Source organism: Astatotilapia calliptera, chromosome 17, assembly GCF_900246225.1.
Source record: "Astatotilapia calliptera chromosome 17, fAstCal1.2, whole genome shotgun sequence".
NCBI lineage: Eukaryota > Metazoa > Chordata > Actinopteri > Cichliformes > Cichlidae > Astatotilapia > Astatotilapia calliptera.
Window position 1 is genome coordinate 14,123,302 of NC_039318.1, and position 26,795 is coordinate 14,150,096.

The 26,795-nt window shown below is 40.1% G+C and overlaps 1 protein-coding gene across 3 annotated transcripts; it reads left to right on the forward strand.

Annotated features, from left to right (window-relative positions):
* The first annotated feature begins 1,282 nt into the window (after positions 1 to 1,282).
* Positions 1,283 to 26,232, forward strand: LOC113009030 (aryl hydrocarbon receptor nuclear translocator-like protein 2). 3 transcript variants are annotated; one of them, XM_026147068.1, is made up of 17 exons: positions 1,283 to 1,680; positions 7,861 to 7,972; positions 8,102 to 8,149; positions 8,232 to 8,273; positions 8,533 to 8,690; positions 8,769 to 8,851; positions 8,924 to 9,016; positions 11,476 to 11,593; positions 13,968 to 14,117; positions 17,546 to 17,783; positions 20,530 to 20,636; positions 20,792 to 20,942; positions 21,070 to 21,125; positions 21,213 to 21,324; positions 21,555 to 21,645; positions 22,468 to 22,570; positions 23,540 to 26,232. In XM_026147068.1, the coding sequence occupies exons 1-17, from the start codon at positions 1,638 to 1,640 to the stop codon at positions 23,695 to 23,697; spliced, it is 1,863 nt and encodes a 620-aa protein (XP_026002853.1). In that variant the 5' UTR covers positions 1,283 to 1,637; the 3' UTR covers positions 23,698 to 26,232. The 3 variants fall into 3 exon arrangements, with proteins under 3 accessions (XP_026002853.1, XP_026002854.1, XP_026002855.1); XM_026147069.1 differs by having other exon boundaries at positions 8,111 to 8,149; XM_026147070.1 differs by having other exon boundaries at positions 7,861 to 7,954; positions 8,111 to 8,149.
* Positions 26,233 to 26,795: the final 563 nt, after the last annotated feature.

Sequence of the window (26,795 nt, forward strand, 5' to 3'; positions counted from 1 at the left end):
GTCTCGAATTACACTATGTAGGTGAGAGCCAAAGATCGTCGATATCTGCGATAAAGAATTACTGAAATCTTTTTTTTATCTCAAATTTTGGGGAATTTTGGTGTTAGAATAATTAGACTTTTATATTTAACACCTTTGCCTCTGTCTTTGTTTAAATAAACAAAAATAGATTTATTTAAAGTATTCTTATAAAACAAGGATATGAGGAAACCCCCAAATTACAGACATTTTCACCCAGTCTTAGCCAACTTTCTACCTTAGCTTAATGTTTGCACATATTCTAGCATTAAGATCACAGGTGGGTGACGTGAACAACAGAGACCCCTACTCCATTGAAAGGACACTACCCGACAGCGGTGGGGTGATGTGTTTGCTTCCACATCACCCCAAAACATCTCCCCAAACAATCCCATCAAGCATCCATAAGATGTGCTGGGATAAGCCTGGTCCACAGATACCCCAACCCCCGTGTCCAGCAGCAGGGCAGAAGGGAATCAAATATTACATGGGTGTCAGACTTAAGGCCCAGGGGGCCATGATTTTAACATCCGTGATATAATGGGTATGTTTGTTTTTTTGAAGTTGTTGCTGATGTATGTACATGTGTTTATTGTGTGTACACGTTCATGCTTGGACATAACGGTTTTCGGTTTCTTCTGATGAAAGAGGAAACGACTTTGTAGTTTTCAAAATCTCAGTCTAGCAGGACCACCTTGGTTTAATCCCATATACTCCTTCAATGTTAGCCCATGAACGCGATCGTGTTGGTTCCAGGAAATAAGTTCAGAGTGAGACATCTGTCGCGTGGCAGCTCTGTTTGGAGGAACGCGAGAGAGTAGCAAAGTCAGATCGGTGACGCGCACTTGGTACTTTTTCAGGTCACCAAAACGTGCGCTGCATCGGGTAAACCAATCCCTCACCGGTCCTGTCAAGCCAAGGCCGGCTGTATGAATGAGAGCTCGTTTATTAGCGCCGTCACGGCGTCATCCCACGTTTCCTGGCAGACCATCCACTTCCTGACAGACTTTTAACATATCCAAGGTGTGCCAATGGAAATTCAAGTCTGTGCCACTATTATTCCCAGCATCCAAATGCCAAAACAACGGTTTAAAACGAAGATAAACCCCTTTACAGTAAAAGCTGACATTTTTAAGTGCGTTTTCAAAACAGCAGTACATTCAAATAACCGATTTCCTACGAATGTTATCGTCACGCAGCGAATAGGTTATTTTTGACAGATTTTTTTCTCCATTCCGACTAACGTGACGCTGATTCATGACTTCTAGTCGCGCTGATATGAATGGACTCAGCAGCTTATAACACCGTCGAGTGAACACGGCTGTGAATGAAGCGAGCAGGCGATTAAGGACGAGACAAGTGTGAACTCTTCCCTTGTTTCCTAAAGGACCTGGGTGTTCCACTCTCACCCATCCCTCACGTTTCTACTCCCCCCCCTTGTAAAAAAACAGATAGGGGGGAGGAGGAGTCGGGTGAGAGGGAAAAATGAAGTCAATTATACGACACCCCGGCTCTCCTAACCTCCCTCCTCTCCTTCTGCTACTACTACAGCTGGTGGCTCCTCATGCGCCGCGGCGCTGCGAAGCCTTCACCGGGCACACCGGCTGCAGTCCGTAGGCATGTCGGCTGGGGGCTCTGACGGGACGGCGGAGAGGCCAGCAGGTAGGGGCTCCGGCTTGACGACGTTGTGGTTATTGTGGGTAGCTTAGCTTTGCTTCTTTTTAATATATTCTTTGGGGCAACTACTTTTCTCCTTCAATTAGCTGAAAAAATAAATTAAGCACTAGTGGTATGCCTTCTTCCACGAATTAGTTCTGAACTTCTTTCGTCCCTTGACGTGTTTTTTCTTTAACGGCAAGTTAGGTTATATTGAGTGAAGGTTACTTAAAAAAGAACTTTACAGAGACATTGAGGACATTGAGAGCAGACGACCTCACAGCGGCAGTAACGATAACACTTAACCGAGTGGCAGCAGTCGCAGTAGCCTTGCTGGACCAGCCGCTACAGTGCGTCGCACCGGTGTCTCGAGCAGCTGGCACCTGCCTCCTAAAACCGAACGCGTCGGCTGGCAACGCGCGTGACACCCTCTCCATTCATTCCCGTACTATGTGGTGCTCGTTTCCAGGGAGGGGGACGCGAGCGGAGGGGGGAGTTTTGTCGGCGAACTTCACACTCACGATAAAAACACGTCACTGTAACCATGACGACGACTTCATCCCAAAAGCCCAGAAATACTTTTACACTTTGCTAACAAGCGGTTCCTTTGCGAAAACCCGGCGTCTTCTCTAAGCCTGGTGCTGATATTAATATTTGCCTAACCTTCACCAAACTGGCCTCGAGGAGCTTATATTGTCACGTGGTTCCTCGAGATTTGCCCCCCCAACATTCTTTCTCGTTCAGCTTCTTTCAGAAACTGGGTCAGTAGAGCAGTAGAGCAGCTCTGCCTTCGGTGTGCAGCAGAGGGAAGCAGTCGCTCCCTGCCGTTTCCGAGCCGTACCAAGAAGCACAGATGAATGTCAGCTACCAAACCCTTCAGTTCAAATAATGCAGACTGACGGCGGGATATTAAAACACAAAGGGGTTAAACCATCACCGGAACTTTTTAAAAAAAGTTGAACCACGGTGGTCTAAGTGCTAACATTCTGGTAAACACAGTACAATGCACAGGAGTAAATCATTACAGGGCGTAAATACGTCTGAAAAATATGTTTCAGTGCTAGCTACATTCATGGAAGATTAGTTCAAATCTAGGTATTGAAAAGAAATCATACAGTTTATATAAAATGTGCAAAGACACTTGATGTAAACCCCTTACGTTATTTAATTCAAAATACAATCTAAAATTATGACGAGAATATGAAAGCTATTGTCAAATACCACATTAAAAGTACAACTCCTGAAAACGAACAAAAAGTAGCCTCTTGTTTAGATTAAATGGCAGGTCTGTGAATGTATCGCTTTTCCCCAGTATGATATTTTGACAGGAACAGTAGGTAACACAGGTGTTACTAATGACATTAGTGATATTCTGTTTGGGTCAAAGCCCTGGTTAAATGGATTAGTAACACCTGTGTTCACTTGTTATTTTCTCTCAAACTAGCCACTGTGAGTAAGGTGCATTATGTATATGTGAAAACTAAAATTTTCACTTTTCAACAATGAAACTTTAGCACCCAGAATTTCCAGTTGGGTATTTTCTAAAGCATTTTCCTTCAAAGCTGCCTTGCCCTCCTTTTGTCTTTCGTGCTCATGAATATGCATTTGGCCCTTTGTTGTTTTACAAAAGCTAATCTTAAGTACAGCCATTTGGGTTGCAAATGTAACATCACCATGTAAATAGTGTGGATAAACTTATTTCATGGTAGTAAAACTATTAGCTCTGTGCTAAAAGGCTATCACAATGACAACATGCATGAAAATATAAAGCCCTCTTAAGCCATACATAACCCAATTTTCCTCTGTAAATCCATATATTTCAAATGGTCCTGTCAGTATTTTAAAGTACAGCTGTTAGCACTGTAATCATTTACTGTAAATGTTGAAACCATCACATTAACTCTCTACCCTAATCCCACACAATCTAGCCCCAAAAATGTTTAACTACACACAACTGTTACCAAACTTTTAAATACAAGATTTCATCTTCAAACTGATTGTTACTGTTAGGCAGTTAATTAAGTAAGTATGTTTAAATGGGGTAAATGCAGTTCTTAAAATACATGTTCAAAATACTTTAATACTGTGTGATTTGCTCTATAAATACCTCAATTAAAGAATCATAGACTCAGATATTATTTTGTTGTGAACATTTTTTTGGTAAACTGTACATTGACCTCAGTATAGGTTAAAAAACGCATGCTTTGTAACAGAATAGCCCCTGTGCCACTTGTAAAAGAATATTCTCTTATTGCAAAACATCCTTAGCAATAGCATGTACTGGTTTTAGCGGTTGTAGGAAATTGTAGGTCAGTTGACCAGAAATAACCCAGAACATATTGCACTGTAACTGTAGGATTTAGGGCTTGACCTTTCTGCATCCATCCAAAACTACAACCCTGCTATTATGTTATGTTACCAGAAGTACGCAGAGACACTGAGCCTTGGAATAATGTGACATTTACTTTATTATGCACATTATGAAATGAAATGCAGTCCAGTAAAACACCTCTGCTATCAATTCTGATTCAATAAAGCTTCTACATTTTCAGCTTTTGTCATCTAAATGAATGTAATGGGTGGTTATTGTGTACTGAACTGTATAACATCTAAACATGGTTTTAACAGGGTTAACTAAAAAACAACTGGGGCACTATTAAATCAAATGGGTTTAATTTCTCAAATGAGTAAAATTGTGTAAAGATACACAAAAGGTCGTATTTATCTGTGCAGTGTAATAAATGAGTGCCTAATAACCAATTTAAACCAATCACCTTGCTCTTTGTTGTGTAAACCAGATAGTTTATAGCAATGGAAAAATTACGAGGCATTGAGCCACAGAACACACCCTTCTTTACAGGTTCAAAAGACCACGACTGATACATTCATGTCCTGCTGCTGGTTGAAAATACTGAAGTTAACCTTCAGTATTCAGCTGAGATAGAAGGTGGTGCTTTTTTCCCCACTTGTCATCATTTTCCATGTTTTTTGTGTCTTTCTGGTCATTTTAAGTCTCACTGCATGTATTTTTGTTGTGTTTTTCTACCTCTTTTTATTAGTTTTGTGTATTTTAGTACTCTTTGTAGTTAACGTTTAACTGGAGTTATTCTGTGTCTTTTGTTTCTTGTCATAGTGTTGTGTCTCTTAGCAGTCATTTGGTTACTCTTTATAGTTATTTCTGCTTGTTCCTTCTCATTGTATATCTCTTTGTAATTAACTCTTTGTAATTAAATTAATCATTTTGAAGTCCTGTGTCATTGTGTAGTTGTTTAGTGTCTATCTCTACTTAACTTGTGTTTCTTTCTACTTATTTTACATTTCTTTGTAGTTATTTTGTTTCCCTTTTAGTAGCTGTGTCTTTGTGGTAATTCTCATTAAATTTGTGAAATGTCAAGTTCAAATTTGAATGGAATCAGTCTATTGTGAATGAAATGTCATCAACTATTTACAAGTTCAAATAGTGTCAAATATTTTAAGGTAACCAAAGCAACAACAGTTCCTTTCTTTGTTCTTAATAACAGGCAGTCATTCAGTCACTTGGTATGAAACTAAATTGATCAAGATATGCGAGAAGTGATATTTTTAAGTAAATTTTGTTTTCCTTTGGCTGTCCTGTTAGGATTGCCTCCCTTCTGTGTGGATCTCTGTTCATTTTCTGTGTGTACCTTTTTGTCCTGCCTCTCCCATTCATATTTTCTACACTCTAAAAAGATTAAAGTTCCAAACTCGTCACGCTTAGATCCTTATTCTAATGACATAACATTAGTAATTTACCCCCCCCCCCCCCCCCCCCCCCCCCACACACACACACACACACACACACATAGCAGCAAATATTTTAATTTCAGGAACTGCTGAATTTGAAAGTGGCCAAAAAGGAATAAAAAGTGTTCAAACGTGTTTGATTTATTTGTTTTAAAGATATCACGTCCTCTTGTGTGATGTTTTTGACCTCTGGTGTGACAGCCCCTGTACGTCACACTTGTGGACATTTTCTGAAAGCACCTCTATGTTTTTGTGCCAGCATGGTATGGAAAACCTGTCATTACTAGTTGGTAAGATAATTTGTATCATATCTATAATTGTGTTGTTGAAAGCCGCATATTCTGAGCTTAAGTGCAAAATCCCAGTTAGTGTTTGGTGTCAGTATGTTTAGGTAATGGTGTCATCACAACTTAAAAGCCTTCCAGTAGCTAGTTATCTGCAAGCCCCTGCTGTCCACACAATTAGGGCTACATTTATTTTTTGTTTATTTGTCTTATGTGGGAGAGTCATCGTTTTTAGCTTATCAAGAAAATGGCTACGTGTTGGTTTATAATGTATTAAATTAGAGTAACTGTGCTACTTTAATTGGTGTATTATAGTTTTTTTAGGGTATCAACAAACTAAATCAGGCCATATACAAACTTTTTCCCTCAACCGCAGGTAAGACCCAAATGAAGACTTTGAGAAAAAGTGATCCTTTGGTGTGGGTGGTGTAGAGCCAGAGCATACAAAAATAATAACAAAGAACTCAAACATAAATCACACCCACAAAAAGAAACTGTGAGCTCACAAAAGACCCCAAAACATCCCCACCTCCAAATACCTTGAAGTGATTCAAGTGGTACACTTAAAGGTGGAGAAGTACATGTAGGTCATAACATGCTTACTCTGTTTCATACTGAGTTACACTCCTGTGCATTTCCACCACAGGTGGTGGCCTGTGTTCCTGCGTTTCTGTAATATGGTATGTCATCTGCTACCCTGCAGGCTGGCTTGGCCTCTCATCAGTACTCTAGTCACGACTGGTGCTCTCAGCTTGGGCGTGACTCAGTGTTGACCATCTAGACGTGCACTTTGCACCGATAAAAGCAAGGGGCATTGCTTTAAATATGACTTGGCAGTGCTGGTGCAGGTGGCAGGAGAACACATTTCTTGACTAACAAAGAAACGGGGAAAAAAAGTGTGTGGTGCAGCAACTAGCAGTGAAAAGCCATGGTGGGTGGAAGTGAGAGCCTGCAAGTGTCACTCCCACATTTCACTTTTGCGTCAGTGATGACCCACTAAACTCCTCTGGAGGGATTAAAGAAAATGATGTCAATATCATTAAAGTTCAGTCGGGCCCTGATCTCATAGTAAGAGTTTTTGTTGATAGTGAAAGCTTGCTGTGCTTGTTAGTGGGACACATGTACGTGAGAAAAGGGTCACTGTGACAACCTCTGGGTTTTCTGTTAAAAATAAACTTTTATTTACAATATATATTATTGTACTTTAAAGATTCAAACATAAAATGGGTTTTTTGTTCAGTTTGAGTATTGTGCTATTTGCTTTTCTTCACCTAGATACGTGTCTGTCACTTTATCAAAACATTTTTCCTCACAAATAGATGTCATACTTTATAGAATGGGATCCCCGAGTAAGAAGTAGGTCAGTGTTACAGTATTATATAAGCATTAGTGAATACAATGGGCCAAACCCTATTTACTCTCACGTGCCTCTGAAATTCACAAACTGCAGGAGTGCATAGCATGGGGGTTTGGCGCCATGTAACGGCAACTTTTAGCCAGTGCATCAAAAGTTTGCCTAGAAACAGAATGTGTGTATGAAAATTGGCAAGAAAACAGGGCAAAATGGGAAAAATAAATGAGCTGTCCAGCTATAAAATTGTTTTTGGGTCAGCCTTTAAAGTGAGCATTCCTGGCTGAGATTTCAGCCTTCAAAAATACTTTCCGCCTGTTAATGCAGAAAAAATTATATGAGTCATTCTGATGGTGCTCGTTTTCAAAAAGACAAACAATTTGTGTATGTTCAAAAATATAATTTGTAAACAGCAAAACACAGTAAAACAGTTGAGTTTGTTAACCTTCAAAACTCAAATTAAGCATTATTTATTCACTCATACATGTAGATGAAAAAAGTCTTTAGCCTACTAAATAAAGTCTCCTCCTTTTAGTCACATACCACTGATATACCAGATACCTGGGTGATGATTTTTGACTGTCAGAATAATCTCAATGTGTTTTTTAAGATCTTTAATGGTATTTTCATTTGATATAAAGTCAACTCATTAAAATCAGAAACCCCAGCCTCCATTCATTCATTCATAGTGTAAACAGAGCAAGCGTTATTAGAAAGATCAAGGTTGTTGTACTGTGTTCATTTGTAGCTTCTCACATCACTGTGGTGATTGTTTTCATGTATCAGATCCTGCTCCAGAGGATGAAGGGCCAAGCCAAGCAGGCTCCTTGCTGCCAGCTGTCGAGCTGCCAAGGAAACGAAAGGGAGATGTGGAGGAGAGGTCAGATGCGCATGTACAGTAAGAGCAGTGTTATGTTGTCTAAGAAGAAAAAACAAACTCTGAGACATTTCACTCTTGTTTATGCCTGTAGCTAAAATTATATGGTACAATGTACACAAACTAAATGACGCACCGTTTGTCCAACCGATCTCACAGGCAAAGCCTTGACATCCAAATGGACGATGACCTCAGCAGGTACGTTGAGTTGTCCGCTGTATCTGCATTGAGTTAGACCGTGCTGAAAAAAGAATTTGATTTTTGATGCTTTCATTTGCAGATCTGAAGGGGAGGATCAGCAAGTCAAAATGAAATGCTTCAGGTGATTCTATTTTTATATCAAACGACTGCGCCGTCTGTGGCTTTAAAAAAAGTCTCATGTAGCTTTCCTTGGTCTCATTTAGTTTAAGATGTCAGCTATTTAAAACCCTAATGACTTAGACAGTCTTAAAATAGCTCCATTACAATTTCCAGGTAATTATTTTTCCCCCCAGAAAAGACACAGCAGGTAGTAATGTAGCTATGCATTCCCCTTTCAAGTTCTAAGATACAGACTGTCTGATGGCTGAATGTGCCTACAGGGAGCCTCACCGTCAAATTGAGAAGCGGCGGAGAGACAAAATGAACAATCTGATTGATGAGCTGGCTGCCATGATCCCTGCCTGTCAGCCCATGGCTCGAAAGCTCGACAAACTCACTGTGCTGCGGAAGGCTGTGCAGCACTTGAAAGCCCTCAAAGGTACTTCTTAACCCACGTGGTGATTTAAGTGGTCAGTGATGTTGATTTTTGTCACTCTAAAAGCTCCCCTGCTTTCAGCTGGGATGGGCAGCGCCTTTTCAGAAACCACCTGCAAGCCTTCCATCCTGCCTCACGATGACCTCAGACACCTTCTGCTGAGGGTATGTCCTCGTACGTCTGTTTCATTCACGCTTTTATGCTTTTATTAACACGTATTTCTGTGTATCTACCAGGCTGCCGATGGTTTCCTTTTAGTCGTAAGTTGTGACCGGGCGAAAATCCTGTTCATCTCCGAATCCGTCTCCAAGATCCTCAACTTTAGCCGGGTGTGTTACCCTCCCACCACACGACTTGCAATATTCATTTACTGGTTGCAGCTCTCTCTTTTTCTGAATGTTAGCAAAATGAAGATGTAAAAGTACAGATCGGTAAAACTGAACAAAGTACCTCACAAAATTTGTAAAATAGCTAGGTCCTATATTATATATATAGGACCTAATTTTATATATATATATATATATATATATATATATATATATATATATATATATATATATATATATATACATATATATATATATATATATACATACATATATATATATATATATATAATTAGGTCCTATATTATATATATGGTGGTGGCTAACCAACCGGACATAGTGGTGGTAGACAAACAGAAGAACACGGCTGTAGTGATCGATGTAGCGGTTCCGAATGACAGCAATATCAGGAAGAAGGAACACGAGAAGCTGGAGAAATACCAAGGGCTCAGAGAAGAGCTCGAGAGGATGTGGAGGGTGAAGGTAACGGTGGTCCCCGTGGTAATCGGAGCACTAGGTGCGGTGACTCCCAAGCTAGGCGAGTGGCTCCAGCAGATCCCGGGAATAACATCGGAGATCTCTGTCCAGAAGAGCGCAGTCCTGGGAACAGCTAAGATACTGCGTAGGACCCTCAAGCTCCCAGGCCTCTGGTAGAGGACCCGAGCTTGAAGGATAAACCGCCCGCAGGGGCGTGCTGGGTGTTTATATAAAAAAAAAAAAAAAAAAAAAAAAATATATATATATATATATATATATATATATATATATCACTGAAAAAAGAGGCTGGCAAAAGGTTTATATAGAATGCAATGTTTCATTGTTTTCATGGACTGATGTTATCTCCAAAGTTACCTGCGTTATAACCAAGGCTATTATGATATTAGATTTTCACTACGTGATTGTTGTGGCTCCACAGTAGTTATTTTCCTAACATTAAGGATAGATGATTTGGAAACATAAATTCCTTGAATCAGGAACGGCCTCTGGTATATAATCTACACTGAATATGTGAGGCAAGTGAAGAGAGTCTGGAGCTGTAACAATTTTACACTAATATCAATATTAATCTATCAATATTATATTATTGATAGAATATTAATATTTCACTCTTTAGTTGTCAGTACAGTCAGTGTTGGCTATTGCCAATGCAGTTAGTTGTATATGACAACACCTTCATGGTGACCATTTATATTCACATGTACTGTCAGGAATTGCTTTTTAAAAACAGGTCATTAAATGACCTTAAATTTAAAAAGATGTAGTTTTTAGTTGTGCAGTTGCCCAGCATCAAATGACAGGTATAGTAACATTTAGAAGATGAAGAGCCAGACATTTCCCTCAGGGGATGGTGGAGCCCAAAAACAGAACAAAAGTGGATTGAAGTGGATCTGCATTCATCACCAGATAAAGGCTAATGTTGCTTCCTGTTTGCAGTAAGTGTTAGTAACCAACCTCTTGGCTTTTGTTAAATCAAGGAAACAATATGAAAACTTTTTTTTTAACCTTTTGGACGCTCAGAGTAGAAGTTTTATATTTTTATTATTATTATTATTATTATTATTTTTAGAATAAATTCATTTGTAAATGTTCCACACTATCCACAGTCCTTTGTGGCTGAACTAAATCTTTACAACTCAGTGTTCACATAAATTGTTGTTCAGTATGAAGCATTTTATTGATGCTCTGATGAAGACTCAGCACTGCAAGTAAAAGTTAATAATCAAGGCAATGCCCTGATGTTTCTGCACAGCTATTAATCTCTAAGCTTTGATACATTTTTGAAAGTATCTCTGTAGTGCATGCTTTGCTCTACAGTTTCAACTTTAAGACTCACTGTGTGCAAGCAGAGAGGAATGGTGATTAGGAGGGATAGCAAAGAAAAGCTTCTAAGAAACGAGTCCATGTCTGCATGGCAGTGGATTATGTACAAGGAGATAACATCACTGAAAGTGAAAAAAAGGCACAGCATGATTTAGCTGCTAATATACAGTGTATAATGGTTGGCTGTCACTTCCAAACAAAAACATTAGAATAGCAGTTGGGTGGGGATTCTGTGCTCACAGCCAAGGCTGTGTACCAATGATATCAGCCCTTACTTAGACCATACAGAGCAGTGGAAAAAAGTGCATTTAAGACTAAAACTTTATATTTCGCTCTTCTTTTCCAATCACCTCTAAGTGGTCACAGCAGATGGCTGCCCCACCCTGATCCTGGTTCAACTGGAGGTTTCTTCCTGTTAAAAGGGAGTTTTTCTTTCCCACTGTTGCCAAGTGCTTGCTCAAAGGAACTTGTCTGATTTTTGGTTTTTTTTCTGTATTATCGTAGGGCCTTTACCTTAGTGCAACTAAAGTGCCTTGAGGCGCTGTAGTTGTGACTTAGTGCTTTGTAAAAAATTTAATGAAATTGAATTTACTAAACATTAAAAAGCTGAGTAAATAGATGTACAACATTTGTATTCACAGTTGGAACTGACTGGGCAGAGCTTGTTTGATTTCATCCACCACAAAGACATCAACAAAGTGAAGGAACAGCTGTCTTCGTCAGAGATGTACCCTCGTCAGCGTCTTCTTGATGCAGCAAGTAAGTCCACCGGAGCTCCAGTATTGTGCAAATGTCTTGAGCCACACCTCATTTCCTTATTTCTTCCAAGGAGACAGTCTTTCTTGTGATTTCTTTTCAACATGGTCTTGAGCAACAGTTCCTCTCTTTTTTGCTAAAGCTGATAGTTTGAGCTGGGTCAGGTGACCCTGAACCATCCCTTGGAAATGCTCCCATAGGCACTGTGCACTTCTTCACCACTCGCCTCTTTTCAGTGTCCACTGTTTATACAATACTGCAGCATGTTATTATATTTTTGTCTTCTTTCTCCCTTTGCACTGGGTCTCTTTTCTCCTCTGTTTCTTTTTTTTGTTTTCCCTTCAATTATAACTGATTGCAGCACATGGCTGCTGTTCCCTAAACCTGCTTCTGCCGGAGGTTTCTTCCAGTTAAAAGGGAGTTTTTCCTCCCACTGTCACCAAGTGATTGTTCATAGGGGGTTGCTTCATTGTTTGAGTCTCACCTAGAGTTTTGTAGGGTCTTAATCTTACAATATAAAACACAGTGAGGTGACTTTTCTTATGATTCTGCACTATATAAATAAAATTGAGTTGAAGCAAAACAAGGAACTCAGTGTGCTTAGGTGAGGTGTACACAGAGTGACAGTGTGTATGCAGACAACTTATCAGTCAAGTTGGAAATTGTATTTTTAGCCACTTTGTTACTAGCACCCTGATGCCAGTAACAGGGTAGGAAAAACCACAAATTCAGTTGTTTTTTTTTTAATTTATGAAAAATAGCAATGATAACACAATTTAACAGTCATCAAATAGTATGTTTGCACCAACCAAGAGCTATTATTAGGCGTCTCTGACATAATTTCACATATCCTGTCATGGTGTGCAGTGTGCCTTAAAAGAAAACTGAGAAAAACTAAACAAGTGGACAATATGAAGCAATATAAAGGAGTGCCAGCCCAAAAAAAACTATCTACAGCAGATGAACAGTATCTAATTGTCATGTCATAAAGAAAGTGATCACAAGATCTTGACATAACTGATCAAATTATGAATATAGACAAGAATCATAAAAAAAAAAAACAGAATAGGCCAGATTTTTGTCTGATTAGGAAAATCTGATTGGTTCAGTTTCTAAAATTTGCTATATTTTGTTTAGCATGGTAAAGGCGTCAGTGCAGTAAAAGCATACCTGAACAGAAAAACATACAATAAAACTGAAACAGCGGGGCAGCCGGTGTGTTTGTGACGTGGTCCCAAGTGCAGACATGGAAGGAGACGGTACTGAATCTTAACAAAAAATGTTTATTTGGCCAAAAAACATGATTACAAAACAAGGCAAAAATGAGCAGGGCCAAAATTTAAATTAAAACCTAAACTGGGAAAAGCTAGGCTGTGGAAACTATGACAAATGAGACATGAACATGATTCTGAGCAGGAGTATGGGAGTAACTCAGCTTACGTCATGTTTATTAGTAACTAGTAAACATGACGTAAGCTGAACAGAATCATGAGGTACCTGGAATCAGAGGAGGGAAAACAGACACACCAGCAATGAACAGAGGGAGACAGAGGACTTAAATACACACAGCTGACACAAATAATCATGATGCCACAGGGGAAGCAAAACTTAACACACTGAACATGGAAACAAGACTTTCAAAGAAACATGGAAACATGGAGAGACATGAACTGGGACACGTCAGCTTGACACAAAATACAGAGAGAGGGAGCGAGAGAGAGACACACAAGGGGAACCTACACAGACGAGATGATAACACATGACAAACAGAAAAAGACTCATAAACAAGGAGACATGGATGATAACATAAACTAGACTGAAACTCAACTAAATCCTGACTAATAATAACAACACAAGAACTTAACATTAATGTAATCTAACATAAGAAAAACTAAAATACAAAATAAACTCAAAACCCTGGGTCACAGCCCAAAAATGCTATCAGTCATGGATTGCCTTCCCCTGAACCTGGACTTTATGGAAGCAGTATGGGATCAACCTAAGAGAAAAAGGAACAAAAGGAAGCCAACATCTAAAGGAGAGCTTTGAACATCAAGAAGCCTGGAGAAGTGCTCATGAAGACTAAAGACGGTTGACTTCAAAAGAGAGTTCATGCTGTGTTGAAGAATAAAGGTGGCCATGTCAAATATTGACTTTCAGGCTTGTTGGAACTGAACAACCTTTGTTTTTGCCTTATATGCTTTATTTTCATGCAAGTTTCCACATTTCAGTTAATTGCTATTTATTTTCTTAGGAAAATGTAAAGGAATGAGTGGTGGCTTGAGTGTTTTGCACAGTAGTCTGTATGAGATGATGTTTAGAAAAACAGAATAAGCACTACGTGTCCCAGTCACGAATGTGGTCCTTCTGTGTGCAGCTGGGGTTCAGGTCCAGGTGGATGCTCCTGTCAGAGCGACCCACTTAACCACCGGAGCTCGGCGATCCTTCTTCTGCCGCATGAAGCACAGTCGACTGACAGAGAAACACGAGGACAAACACTCGCTGCCTACAGCTTCAAAAAAGAAAGGTGGGTTCAGTCTGGAGGTGGCACGACGTGTAGATATGAAGTATCAATTAATAATCGACGTGCTGTGAATATGCTGGTGAAACATGAAGGCTCAAGCAACTGCACCAGTCTAATATTGTTGCTTATCGAATTTAGATTCAGTGAAGACACACACACACACACACTGGCTCTATTCATAGCTTCAGACAGAGCTACTTTGGAGTGTCTTGTTTATCTTGCGCTGCTCTGATGAGAGCGCTTAAGGTGATTCAGCTGCGAGAAACAGCCCAAGTGAGTTATTTATTGAATAGACTGAAACTGTTCCACTTTGTATAAACGCTCAGGTTCAGTCCTGGTCCTGCAGAGCTAAAGAGATGAGGAAGAGGTCTGAAGATGCCTACCAAAAACATTATATATTAAAATAAAATGAATTAAAATATATGATATGTTTATATATATATATATATATATATATATATATATATGTATACATATATATAAAAAAAAAAAACCACCCAGCACGCCCCTGCGGGCGGTTTATCCTTCAAGCTCGGGTCCTCTACCAGAGGCCTGGGAGCTTGAGGGTCCTGCGCAGTATCTTAGCTGTTCCCAGGACTGCGCTCTTCTGGACAGAGATCTCCGATGTTGTTCCCGGGATCTGCTGGAGCCACTCGCCTATCTTGGGAGTCACCGCACCTAGTGCTCCGATTACCACGGGGACCACCGTTACCTTCACCCTCCACATCCTCTCGAGCTCTTCTCTGAGCCCTTGGTATTTCTCCAGCTTCTCGTGTTCCTTCTTCCTGATATTGCTGTCATTCGGAACCGCTACATCGATCACTACGGCCGTCTTCTTCTGTTTGTCTACCACCACTATGTCCGGTTGGTTAGCCACCACCATTTTGTCCGTCTGTATCTGGAAGTCCCACAGGATCTTAGCTCGGTCATTCTCCACCACCCTTGGGGGCATCTCCCATTTTGACCTCGGGACTTCTAGGTTATACTCGGCACAGATGTTCCTGTACACTATGCCGGCCACTTGGTTATGGCGTTCCATGTATGCCTTGCCTGCTAGCATCTTGCACCCTGCTGTTATGTGCTGGATTGTCTCTGGGGCATCTTTACACAGCCTGCACCTGGGGTCTTGCCTGGTGTGATAGACCCCAGCCTCTATGGATCTTGTGCTCAGAGCTTGTTCTTGTGCTGCCATGATTAGTGCCTCTGTGCTGTCTTTCAGTCCAGCTTTGTCCAGCCACTGGTAGGATTTCTGGATATCAGCCACCTCCTCTATCTGCCGGTGGTACATACCGTGCAGGGCTCTGTCCTTCCATGATGGTTCCTCGTCTCCCTCCTCTTTCTTGGGTTTCTGCTGCCTGAGGTATTCACTGAGCACTCGGTCAGTTGGGGCCATCTTCCCAATGTATTCTTGGATGTTCGTTGTCTCATCCTGGACTGTGGTGCTGACACTCACCAGTCCCCGGCCCCCTTCCTTCCGCTTAGCGTACAGCCTCAGGGTGCTGGACTTGGGGTGAAACCCTCCATGCATGGTAAGGAGCTTTCTTGTCTTTATGTCAGTGGCTTCTATCTCCTCCTTTGGCCAGCCTATTACCCCAGCAGGGTACCTGATCACGGGCAGGGCGTACGTGTTGATGGCCCGGATCTTGTTCTTACCATTCAGCTGACTCCTCAGGACTTGCCTGACCCTCTGCAGGTACTTGGTGGTTGCAGCTTTTCTAGCGGCCTCTTCATGGTTCCATATATATAGGAAATCAAGCACATGGAGTGAACTTAGTGTTTTTGCCCTGTCTAGTTTGCATGTTGGGGAACTAAAGAAATTATCTTATTAAAATTTGGTGGAGAGTGGATGAGAGTGGCTTTTCTCTTCACATTTTCTCTTGTTCTATGGAGCTGCTTATTAAGCTACTAATTCTCTAGATACTTGTATGTTTTCACATCAACAGTGACTTAAATAAAGAAACAAACATGACTGCATAAAGACTTTTTTTTTCTAGTCTTAGATGCCACAATTTAAAACATGTTGTTTTGCACAGTAAGTAGGTCACTGCTAGCCATTGTGTAATCACCAAATTAGTAGCTGGTCAAACTCTGCTAACTGTGCAGCAGAAAATGAAGCTTTGGTACCACTCAGTGGAAAAACCAAGCAACTGCCTTACAGTCCGTTACAGCAGCGGTCCTCCGGCCTCTTTTGTTTTGTTGTATATATCTGTATATATCTGCGACACCTTAAAGGCCGGTCTGTGAAAATATTTTTGGACATAAATCGGTCTGTGGTGCAAAAAAGGTTGGGGACCGCTGCGTTACAGTCTACAGTACATTGTAGGCTTCAGTATGATTTTCCCACTTACATTCTAAAATAATTAGGAATATTTTAATGTTATTTAGTAGCATTATTTATCCATCAATCTATTTTCTTAACTGACAATCTGATTTACTATCATGAAGATCCTGAAGCACATCACAGCTGTCATAAGGTGAGAGGCAGGGCTCACTTTCACTCCTGCTTTATTTTAAGTGTATACAACTCTGATGTGCTGTATCTTATTCCTGAGTGACATGGATTTGGTTTATGTACCAATATTACTGAAACACAGGCAGTCATGTGAAGAGGAAAGCACACCCTCTTTAACTTTTGTGGTTTTATATATCAGCACATAATGCAAAAAAGCCCATTCGCTCTTTATTGGTTGCCGAAGCAGTGTGTGGAAAAGGAAACACACTCTGTGATTCAGCAGCTTGTAGAAGCACTTTTAGCAGCCAATGGTTTTCTGTGTGACTTCATCCACGTCTCACATTGTTGTGGAGGAATTCTGGCGCACTCTTGTTTCTAACATTACTTTAGTTTACTGAAGTTTGCAGGCATTTGTTTATGCACAGCCACAGCATTTAAGTTGGGTTGAGATCTGGTGATTTTTTAAAATCATATCCTGATACATAAAACCTTTGATATGAAAAGGAGACGGGAGGATTTCTTGCTCACATGACTGTGAGTTACACTGTTAAGCACTGTTCTCATGTTTGCTTTTTCTTGTTTAAAAGAATCCACATGAGAAATTCAGAAGTCAAACCTCTCTTTGACAGGCTTACTGTCTGAAACCAGAGGAACTGGCCAACCCAGTTTCTGGTTTTCTGTAAAAAGCTTAAACAAATATGAACCCACGTGTTGAAACTTAAACAATACCTGTAGATTTTTGTCTTCAGGTAAGCTGTAACGGCAGCTGTGAATTAAAGCATGTTGTTTTTATCTAACATGGAGTGACGTTTGAAGGAGTAGCTGCTTCCTCATGTTGCCTGAAAAATAAGCTGGACTGTTGAAACCAGGTCTGATTTTATGTTCTGTGCCACTAAATATACACAGTTCACCCAAAACACAATCTAACAATACTAGAAAGGATATTATATCATACACACGACTTGTTTTCTACCTGCAGACACTTACAGATTCTGCACACTGCACTGCACCGGGTACATGCGGAGCTGGCCGAGCAGCCAGCTGGACTCGCTGGAGGCCGACGCCGACAAGGAAAGCTCGACCCTGACGTGCCTGGTGACCATGTGCCGCCTCTACTCTCACGCGTCCCATCAGCCTTCCAAAGACATCAACGTCAAGCCCACTGAGTTCGTCACTCGCTGTGCGATTGACGGCAAGTTCACTTTTGTAGATCAACAGTGAGTTTCCCCTTTCTAACTACATTCATGTGCACCATGTATCTTTCCGCCGTGAGTCATGGATTTGTTGTGCGCACGCAGTTCTGCTGAGAAAAGAATGGCAGAGGCGTTGCGTGGTGTGGAGGCCTCTGAGCGCAGCAGTGTGAGATTTGTCGGTCGGACTGTCAGTGGAGATAATCATTTCTGTGTCTGCCGTTGTTTCTCAGAAAGACCTGAGCATCTTGAGGGCATCACGTGAAAATCTCTTCTCATTTTTTGGGAAGTAATTTCACAACACAAGTATAGTGAATCACTTTATTAAATGAATTACCCATGTGTGTGACTGATGAATGTTACATGAGAGGCTTATTTATACTATGCTAACACTTTATGATAAGGGAGGTGAAAACTTTCTTAGTTGCCGAAGAACGAATCAGGAATGCCTTAATGAATACTTACTATAAAACAAGCCAACATCTACTTCAAAGTACCATATCACCCTGGCAGAGCCTTGACTGACTGCTGGCTTACTTGAATACTTACTAGAGTATTTAAAAGTACCCTAGCTTTCAGCTGTCAGGCCTCTCTTCTGTGACACCAGCTCCTAGTTTGGATTCAGAAGACAGACACTGTCTCTCCTTTCAAGATTAGACTTAAAACTATAGTTCAGGCTGGATCAGGTGACCCTTGCTTAGTTATGTTACAATAGGCCTAGACTGCTGTGCCTGTGAGGCACTGACTGCTTCTTCTTTTTACTGTATATGTTTATACACCATCTAATCATTAGTTATTACTAATTACTATTATTAATTACTCTGGCTTGGCTCTCTTCCACAGTGTGTCTTTGATCTGTCTTCCTACCTCCTCTCACCCCCAACCAGATGGCTGCCCCTCCCTGAGCCTGATTCTGCTGGAGGTTTCTTCCTCTTAAAAGGGAGTTTTTCCTTCCTGCTGTCACCAAGTTTTTGCTCATATGGGGTTGTGTGACTGTTGAGGTTTTCTCTGTATTATCGTAGGATCCTAATCGTACTTAAAGGAGCTTAAAGCGACTGTTTTTGAATGAAATGAACATATGCTATTTCAGTGGCGTGTCAAGTATGAATTAGTTCATAACTGTCTGGAAGCTAATCTCCCTGTTTCTTCATTAGCCTTCCTGATCAAAATGTAACCATTTATTTATTACATATTATCCAAAATTCCAATCAATTTCAGTCAGATTTATTTGCAATGTAGCAAATAAACCATCCACAAATATGACATAAACCCATTTGTGTTTAATGGCTGAATATTTTGGTTTCATGAAACATACATTAAATGACATTATTAATAGCATTTTTTAGACATGAAGCAAAGGAAAAGTCATGACCAGAATCACAGTTAGTCTTTTCTCAGATAGTGGGTGACAGATCAGCTTTGCAGGACGGTTATTGGCCCCCTAAGTTTTTCCTGAAAAAAGGATTTAACAGTCTTTGCTCTGTGGTAAGATAAAATGGACTGTATCGCCAACAAACAGCACCACACAGAGGTTCCAGCATCATCTCCTTCACTAATGTGGATTTGTGATTCATCACTGAACATCCACTTCATCCACTCATCCACTATCACCTGTCGTCACTGTAACCCAGTTTTCTGCAGTTATTTTTTTAAGCTTTTCTGGATGTAATCACATGTCATTCAGCCCATTTCTTCCAGTTGTGACGCTAACACAGACGCTCGTTTCTCTACTCTGTTTTTCATTTGTTTTGTTGTCCATTTTCGAGGCATATTGCTTAATTTTTCTATTCTGATGCTTTGTTGACCTCCGTCTAACCGTATCTTTTCTTTCTATTATCTTCTAATTTACTTTTACTTGCTCTAAATTTTAGGCACAGGTGAACTGAATATGAGTATCTAAATATGATGATTACAGTCTCAACAAGGCAATAATTGTAAAGACAATCATCGCGTAACTGCATTGTTACCCTGGAATACAAAAGTAGTTGGTAATTTTTGAGTAATGTTTAAGTTGTGTGCTGTTACAGTAGATCCTCCACAGTAACTATGAATCATGACTCTTTTTGGCAGCATAGAAAGAGGAACATGCTAATGAATAAATAGTTAGTGGAGGGGTTTTGTGCAGGGTTTGGATCTGGAGCTATTAGGAAAGTATTAACTACAGCCTGTCCAATAAAGGATTTTTAAGACCAGTGCCTATATTGGTTATAGGTGATTGAGGAATTTAATAGGTTGCTTTTTTTTTTCCGCCCAGATGTACGAAACATAACATTCCCCTAACATTCATCCACACTCTGTCCAGCTCTGATCCGATCAGTTGATCGCTGGATTTGTAGTATTTGAAACACATCTTGGCAACAGGGAAGTGGCACAGTGCCCTCTGGTGGACAAACTGTGTAATGCCAACATTCATATCATAGCTGAAGGTTGTTTTTTTTCCTATTTCTCCTTTTTAAAATGTTAATTTATCGGATATTGCTGATACCACTAGACTGCAAAATACAGTAGCTAATAATTAAATAGAGCAATCTATAAGCTCTAGTCCTAACGAACAACTTTGTTAGCGATCAGATTGCTCCTGATTCGTTCTTTGTTTGTTTGCAGGTGACTAAGCAAATTTTCGTGTCCCTTTTTGTGAAGTGTTATCTATTCTGTATTTGCTTTGGTTCCATTTCCCTCTACTATTTTTAATTGGCACAATCCTGAGAGGCAGTGAAAGAAGCAAGACCAGAATCACTAAACTCCATCTTTTTCCTCTCTTTTTTTCCCTCAGAGCCACAACCGTCATTGGTTATTTGCCGCAGGAAGTTCTCGGCACATCCTGCTATGAGTACTTTCACCAAGATGACCTGCAGCACCTTGCAGGAAAGCACAGGCAAGGTAATTAGCAAAGCCACAACTGATGCCAAACTGAATCTATGCTAAAATAACTGTAGCTCAGTTTGTCTTCAGGTCAGAAGGAAAAGAAAAGGAAAGCGCTTGTAGTGACTTTTTTCACTTTGCTTTGTGATGACATGTGTCAAATCTCTTGGCAGTGCTTCGAAGCAAAGAGAAGATTGAGACACAGTGCTACAAGTTTAAAACAAAATACGGCTCCTACGTTTCCCTCCAAAGTCAGTGGTTTAGTTTCACAAATCCATGGACCAAAGAAGTTGAGTTTATCGTGTCTTTAAATAGGGTTATTTCGTAAGTACCAATTGCTGTCGTTTCAACTTTATTGTTGCTCTTTCATATGCACCGTGCTGCCGTAGTAAAGCTTTTAATACAACTCTGTTCTGGATGAAGCAGTTAAAATACTCCATTGCACCAACAGGGGGCCCGGTCACACAAAAGATGAGGAGGAGGCAGGCAGCTCAAAGGCACTCCAGGGTAAGAGATGCACACAGAGCCGTGTATTCACCGTGCTGTCATGTGTCTTTTTTGTCTGAGCTTTTTTTTGTCCTCCTGCCTTAAAAGACGACATAAAGCAAATACCAGTAATTCCCGGCTTCTCCAGTGGCACCGGCACAATGATCTACGCTGGCAGCATTGGGACCCAAATCGCAAATGAGCTCATCGACTCCTACAGGTACAGTCTGTCAACTCTCTGTTTGTCAAGGCTTGATGAATTTAAAATCATGTTGCTTTTCTTCGTAGAAAGGCGTCATATTTTCTGATAGATGCTCCAATAAATCTGAACATTTGGTACAAAAACATCCAGAATAACACTGAAACCCCGTTTGTGATAAATCCAGTGTTTTACTTACCTGGATGATTGAGCATGCATCAAGACCCAATGTTTTATAATTTTTTTGACAGGGTGAACTCATCTCCATCAAGCGGAGCTTCGAGTCCGTTTGGCCCAGCCCAGGAGAAATGTCCACTGGTGTCCCCACAAACCAGCAGGAGTGTGAGTGACCTAAATAATAGGACAGGCAACTTCCCCACTGTTACTAACAGTAACCATGAAGCACCAACTGGAATCAGTTTGCTTGGTGTGCTGCTGGGGGTTAATTTATTCATAATATTTCATCCTTTAGTTTATAGTTTTTGCCCTTTTTTGAACTTCTGGCACTTTTTTTTTGAAATCCTGAATCTTTACTGTTTGGATTTGGAGGAATGGTGCGATTCGTTTTCCGGTGAAACATTAGGAGTATTTCTCATTCTGGTTGATCATTTTATGGAAATTTGGATAAACATGCCATTTTAATGGGGGCCACCTTACAGCAGGAAGGTTCCTGGTTTGAACCTCGTGGTTGGCTAAGGCCTTTGAGTATGGAGTTTGGACGTACTCGCTGTGCTTCCTCTGGCAACTTCAGCATTTCTCTCAGAGTAAATAAACCTGCATGCTTGGCCACTTAGTGGCCTAAAGTGGGCCTAAATTCAATAAGCAGTTTGTAAAATGGATGAATAGATGGCTGGATGGTGACATGGGGAGGTCCGATATTGTGATTGAATTCACAATAACACTTTTATAATTATCTAAAGTATCAAGATTTGTCAGTATGCCATTACTTTATATAATGCAAAGCTCTGAACTGTACTTCCACCACAGCATCCTCACAAGGTGTATCATCATCCCCGTAGACAAGAAACTCTTCAAATGTAGGAGGAGATGTGTGTGAGAAAGAGGAAAGCAGCTTGTTTTCCTGAGTTTAATTACACACTTCAGTGGAGAAAGGTGAACCGCAGGGTCCTGCACGCTGTTTTAATGTATAATGGCTTGTTGCAGGCATCCTGCAGGGAGGACGCAGCAGGCAGTTCATCACAGTCCCAGTCCCAGTCTGACTCAAGGACGGCAGCAGGGACGAGCAGCTCAACTTCTGAAAGCGCAGGTACTGCCAGCAAGACCATCACAAATACACTCTGTTAACAGTTTCTGTCTTTTCTTTTTCCTGTACTGCAGTCTGCAGTGAAGGACGAGAGTAACTGAGCACCACTTTATATTTTGTATTAGTAAATACCTCGGCTGTTTATGGTGTGCATCCCACTCGTGATTTCACAGCTGCAGGCCAAGAAAAGATGTAAGCAAGCAATCCAAATTTAGGCAATACAACAGCAGTTTATGGATAAACTTCATAAAAGCAGAATATACTGTATACACATGCACAAAACTGAGGTAAAGTCAGTGAGTGACACATTTAAAAAATGTAACAGTTTCTGAACTGAAGCTTCATCACTTCACTTCCCAATGATTTTGCCTCTGTCTTTCCTTAGAATAAAAAAGGATGCTAAAGCAGTGAAGCTGAAGCCAGTGTCTTCTGTAACTTTGCCAAAGCAAAAGAAGCTAACTGAAACCAGCTAACCTAGCAGCTCCCACAAGCTAATGGTAAAATGCTACTTTAAAATGAGCATTTTAATTAGCAAAAATGAGCAAACTAAAATTATTGATGAGATTTTTGGTCATTATTCAAAAAGAGTAACATATTATTCATTATTATTATTTTAAAGCTATGCATTATGTTACTTACATCACTTATTAAATTATGTTAGCGTTGCTTAGAGATGCTTTGGCACATAAAAGTACATAAAATAAATAAAAGCTGGACACAGAGCCATGTGCTAGATTGTTGTTGTTGTTTTTTTCATTTTTAAAGACAACAGCAGCGTAAACCAGTCCAGACAGCAAATATTGTTTCCCACAGCAGTTGTACTGTAGGAACATTTCCAGCCCATCACTGCTGAAGCTCAGGCTCCGGCTGCTTGACTTGACGTCACTCTGTTCTTTTCCGCTTACCGGACACTGTTAAAGGTGTTATTTTTTTCTCAGATCTCATTTTTTGTTTTGCTCGTGTTTCACTCAGGCGAGCCCGCCCAGCTGGACCTGGACAGCATGGTGGTGCCAGGCCTGAGCAGCTTCAGCAGCGACGAGGCTGCCATGGCGGTCATCATGAGCTTGCTGGAGACGGACGTGAACATGGGTCAATCAGGGGAGTTGGAGGATTTACACTGGCCTTTCTAGAGGGTGCTCAGACTCTTGGCCTCGCTCTCTCTCACAGCTGAGAACTAGGCAGTTCAGTTAATTCTGATCTGCCTGATACCTGAACTGGCCTTGCACAATTGAACTTACAGGACTTGTACCAAAAGTCACAACATGTCAGACTTGAGGACCGCTGAACAGGAAGTGTACAGGAAGTGTTGTGACTGAGATTAGCCTGCGGGTACTTCGTTTTTGCTTGAAAGAAGGTCTGGTTGAAGATCCCTTGGAGCCTGCGGTGATACAGTGTCTTCCTTAGTAACACTTGTGCATCCTGAATAGGGGTTGGAGACGAGACCTTCAACAGCAGGGAAATCTATTTGCTCTGCTGCCCTTAGTCACCAAGGCCACCAAGGTCTGAAGGAGCATAGAAGTCCTGTAATGTGCAGTAGTGCTGCTACAGAAACCTCAAACACTGACATTTGTGGAACCTTTGGTACAGTTTTAGGAATGACTTGTTTTTCATACATTGTCTGATTGTTCAATTTTTTTATCGTATGTTAAAGATTCCCATCAGACACATTTTAAGTAAAAGTAAAAAAAAAAAGAAAAAACTGATGAGTAAATTGCTGAAGAAGGTTAAAAAGAATGTGTCCGTTTTAGCTCCTTGATTAAAAACTGCAGCTAAATATGTACAAATCAGGGCACCTCAGTCCTTGAACAACCACTACTGGTTCAGCTAATTTTCATTTTGGACATGCCCAGCACAGCCACGCAGTGTGGGGTGAGTTAAAAACACTGTGTCACATATAAATACTGTTACCTAAAATTCTGCAGTGATTCACAAATGCCAAATTTTTGTAAGATCGTAATTGCAGGAGAAAAAAAGTTAATCACCTTGTAGTTTCTCTATAAAACAAACCCCTACTGCTTAATTAGTATTATTTAAGTATTTTGTGAATTCTTCATTCTCCATCGCACTTCACAAACCTGTAGTGGCAGTAATGGGGTGAAGAAAACAACACAAACTAGACACTAGACAACAGACACTGCTGGGGACATGCAGATCATGGGCTGTATTTGATAATGGACTATCAGAATTGCGAGATTGCCAAAGACACCCAGCGCTTGAATCACACGTACTGTATTATTTAAAAGAAATTGTGTTCATTCCTAATCATTTGTATACACAAATGATCCAGAAGTGTGTCTGATTTTTGCTTCTACTGAGCTAGCCGAGCACTTTTGTCACCTAATCAGACCACATGAGCAAAGATGCTTGGTTTACACTTAGAGACAATCAAAGAATTATAACAATAATGTGGTTAAAAGGTTTCATGTTATTATCTAGCACAATCAACACACAGATTCCAACTTTGACATTTAGCTAGCAATGGGGCTACTAGCAAGGATCGCTAATGCTACGAGGACCTACGAAGGGAATGTGTTTCAAGGAGAACGCTTTACTTCAGGACTGTTTTTATTAAAATAAATACTTGAATATTGAATACTGTTTACAGTTCTGATTGCTGAATGAATGGTAGGAATGGTAGACTCTGTAGTCTTTATAAATTTCTTACATATGTCTGACCACCTGGTTTCTCATTTAACAGGAAGAAGCTAAACCCTAGTAATAAATCAGCTTCACATTTAACAGTTTAACCACACAAAACAAAGTTGTATGGCAAGAATATCATGTGGAAGTGTGACTTTACAAATCACAGTCATGTATTTACAGTTTAGAGAAATGTGATTACGGCCTCCTTGTAAAAATCCATAGATTAAGTAAAAGAGAACACAAAGAAAACAAAATGCAAGGGTGTTTATATTCAGTATGTAACATAAAGCTGGTAAAATCTATGTTTCTATCATGAATTAACACTAAAGGATGAAGTTGAAGTCAGGCTGTAGTGTTTGCCCGTTAACAGAGACGTTCTAACATGATGCTAACGTGATCTCTTGTACAATGAACTCCTTTGAGGAGCCAAAGGACTCTGAGGACAGATTTCCTTTGTTTTGGCCCCAGAATATCAGCATAGAAATGAGCTGTGATATTTGTGTAGTAGAGCCACTCGTGAATAATCTCAACATTGTAGGTAGCTCAGATATACTGTCATTAGCTGTCAGAGGTCAGAATGCAAGCGGACGTTTAGATTTGAGCAAGAGCTGTAGCCACAGTCGTTACCGAGCTTACTCTGAGGTTACAAGAGTGAAAGTAAAGGTGAATTTTAGTTTAATTTGCAGTGACTGGCCTCAGTATAGCTCATGTAGAGTCTGGTTATACCACTGGTTCCTCAAATCTTGAAAGTATAATGTGACTCTGTTGCCTTGAATGCATGTCGCATCTGACGGGGTTCAGTTGGAAGTCATGAGTAAGACGCTCTTTTTGGCTTTACAAGGAAAACTCACCACATACTTTTGCCATCTGTGCCATGTGAAATGGACACTGAAGCATGATGAACATGCCCTGCTATCAAAGACAAAGTGTCTGATGTTTGTATGTGATAACTGTTGTCATTGTATCTGCTGTAACAGAGCCGAGGGGGAAGACTTTGTCAGTAAAAGAGCATTTTTAAGTAATTGTCCCAACAGTTTTTTTCATTTTAAAATTAATGTCTTTATTTGATACCAGTGCCAAAATGGTTTTCGCACAGTAATTACATCCATGCTTGAAAGTTTTTAAAGCATGAATTTGCCAATATGGTGAAGACAGTGAACTATTTAATTCATTTTTAAAATAATATTAATATACAACCACTTACAAAAGGAGTCAAATCTCACAAACAACACAGATAATGATGTCATGTTATCCATAGAGTTATTCCATTAGACATTTAAAATAATTGCTTTACAAAGAAGAGGAAGCAAACAACGAAGAAAACAACCAATAAGGAAAAGAGGACGTGAAAATGAAAAATTATGCTCCATTTTTAAGAAAAGCTTTTATTTTTAATATAGAGAAATTTTTATGTAACACATTAATTTACAGTTATGTATAACATTTAATTATATAACATGTCAACTACTACTTATAAAAATATTAATTACCAACAACATTATTAACGTATGCTGTGTAGGAGACAACTGGCACCAAATTGAAATGAACTATTAGAAAAAATTTTAAATTTTTGTGTGACATATAG

What these genes read in the sequence shown, in the direction of transcription:
- LOC113009030 (XM_026147068.1), top strand. Translation starts at nt 1,638, where the DNA reads ATGTCGGCTGGGGGCTCTGACGGGACGGCGGAGAGGCCAGCAG. An exon ending in TTCACTTTTGTAGATCAACA is followed by an intron (nt 17,784 to 20,529) that starts GTGAGTTTCCCC and finishes TTTTTCCCTCAG; the next exon opens with AGCCACAACCGTCATTGGTT. An exon ending in CTCAACTTCTGAAAGCGCAG is followed by an intron (nt 22,571 to 23,539) that starts GTACTGCCAGCA and finishes TGTTTCACTCAG; the next exon opens with GCGAGCCCGCCCAGCTGGAC.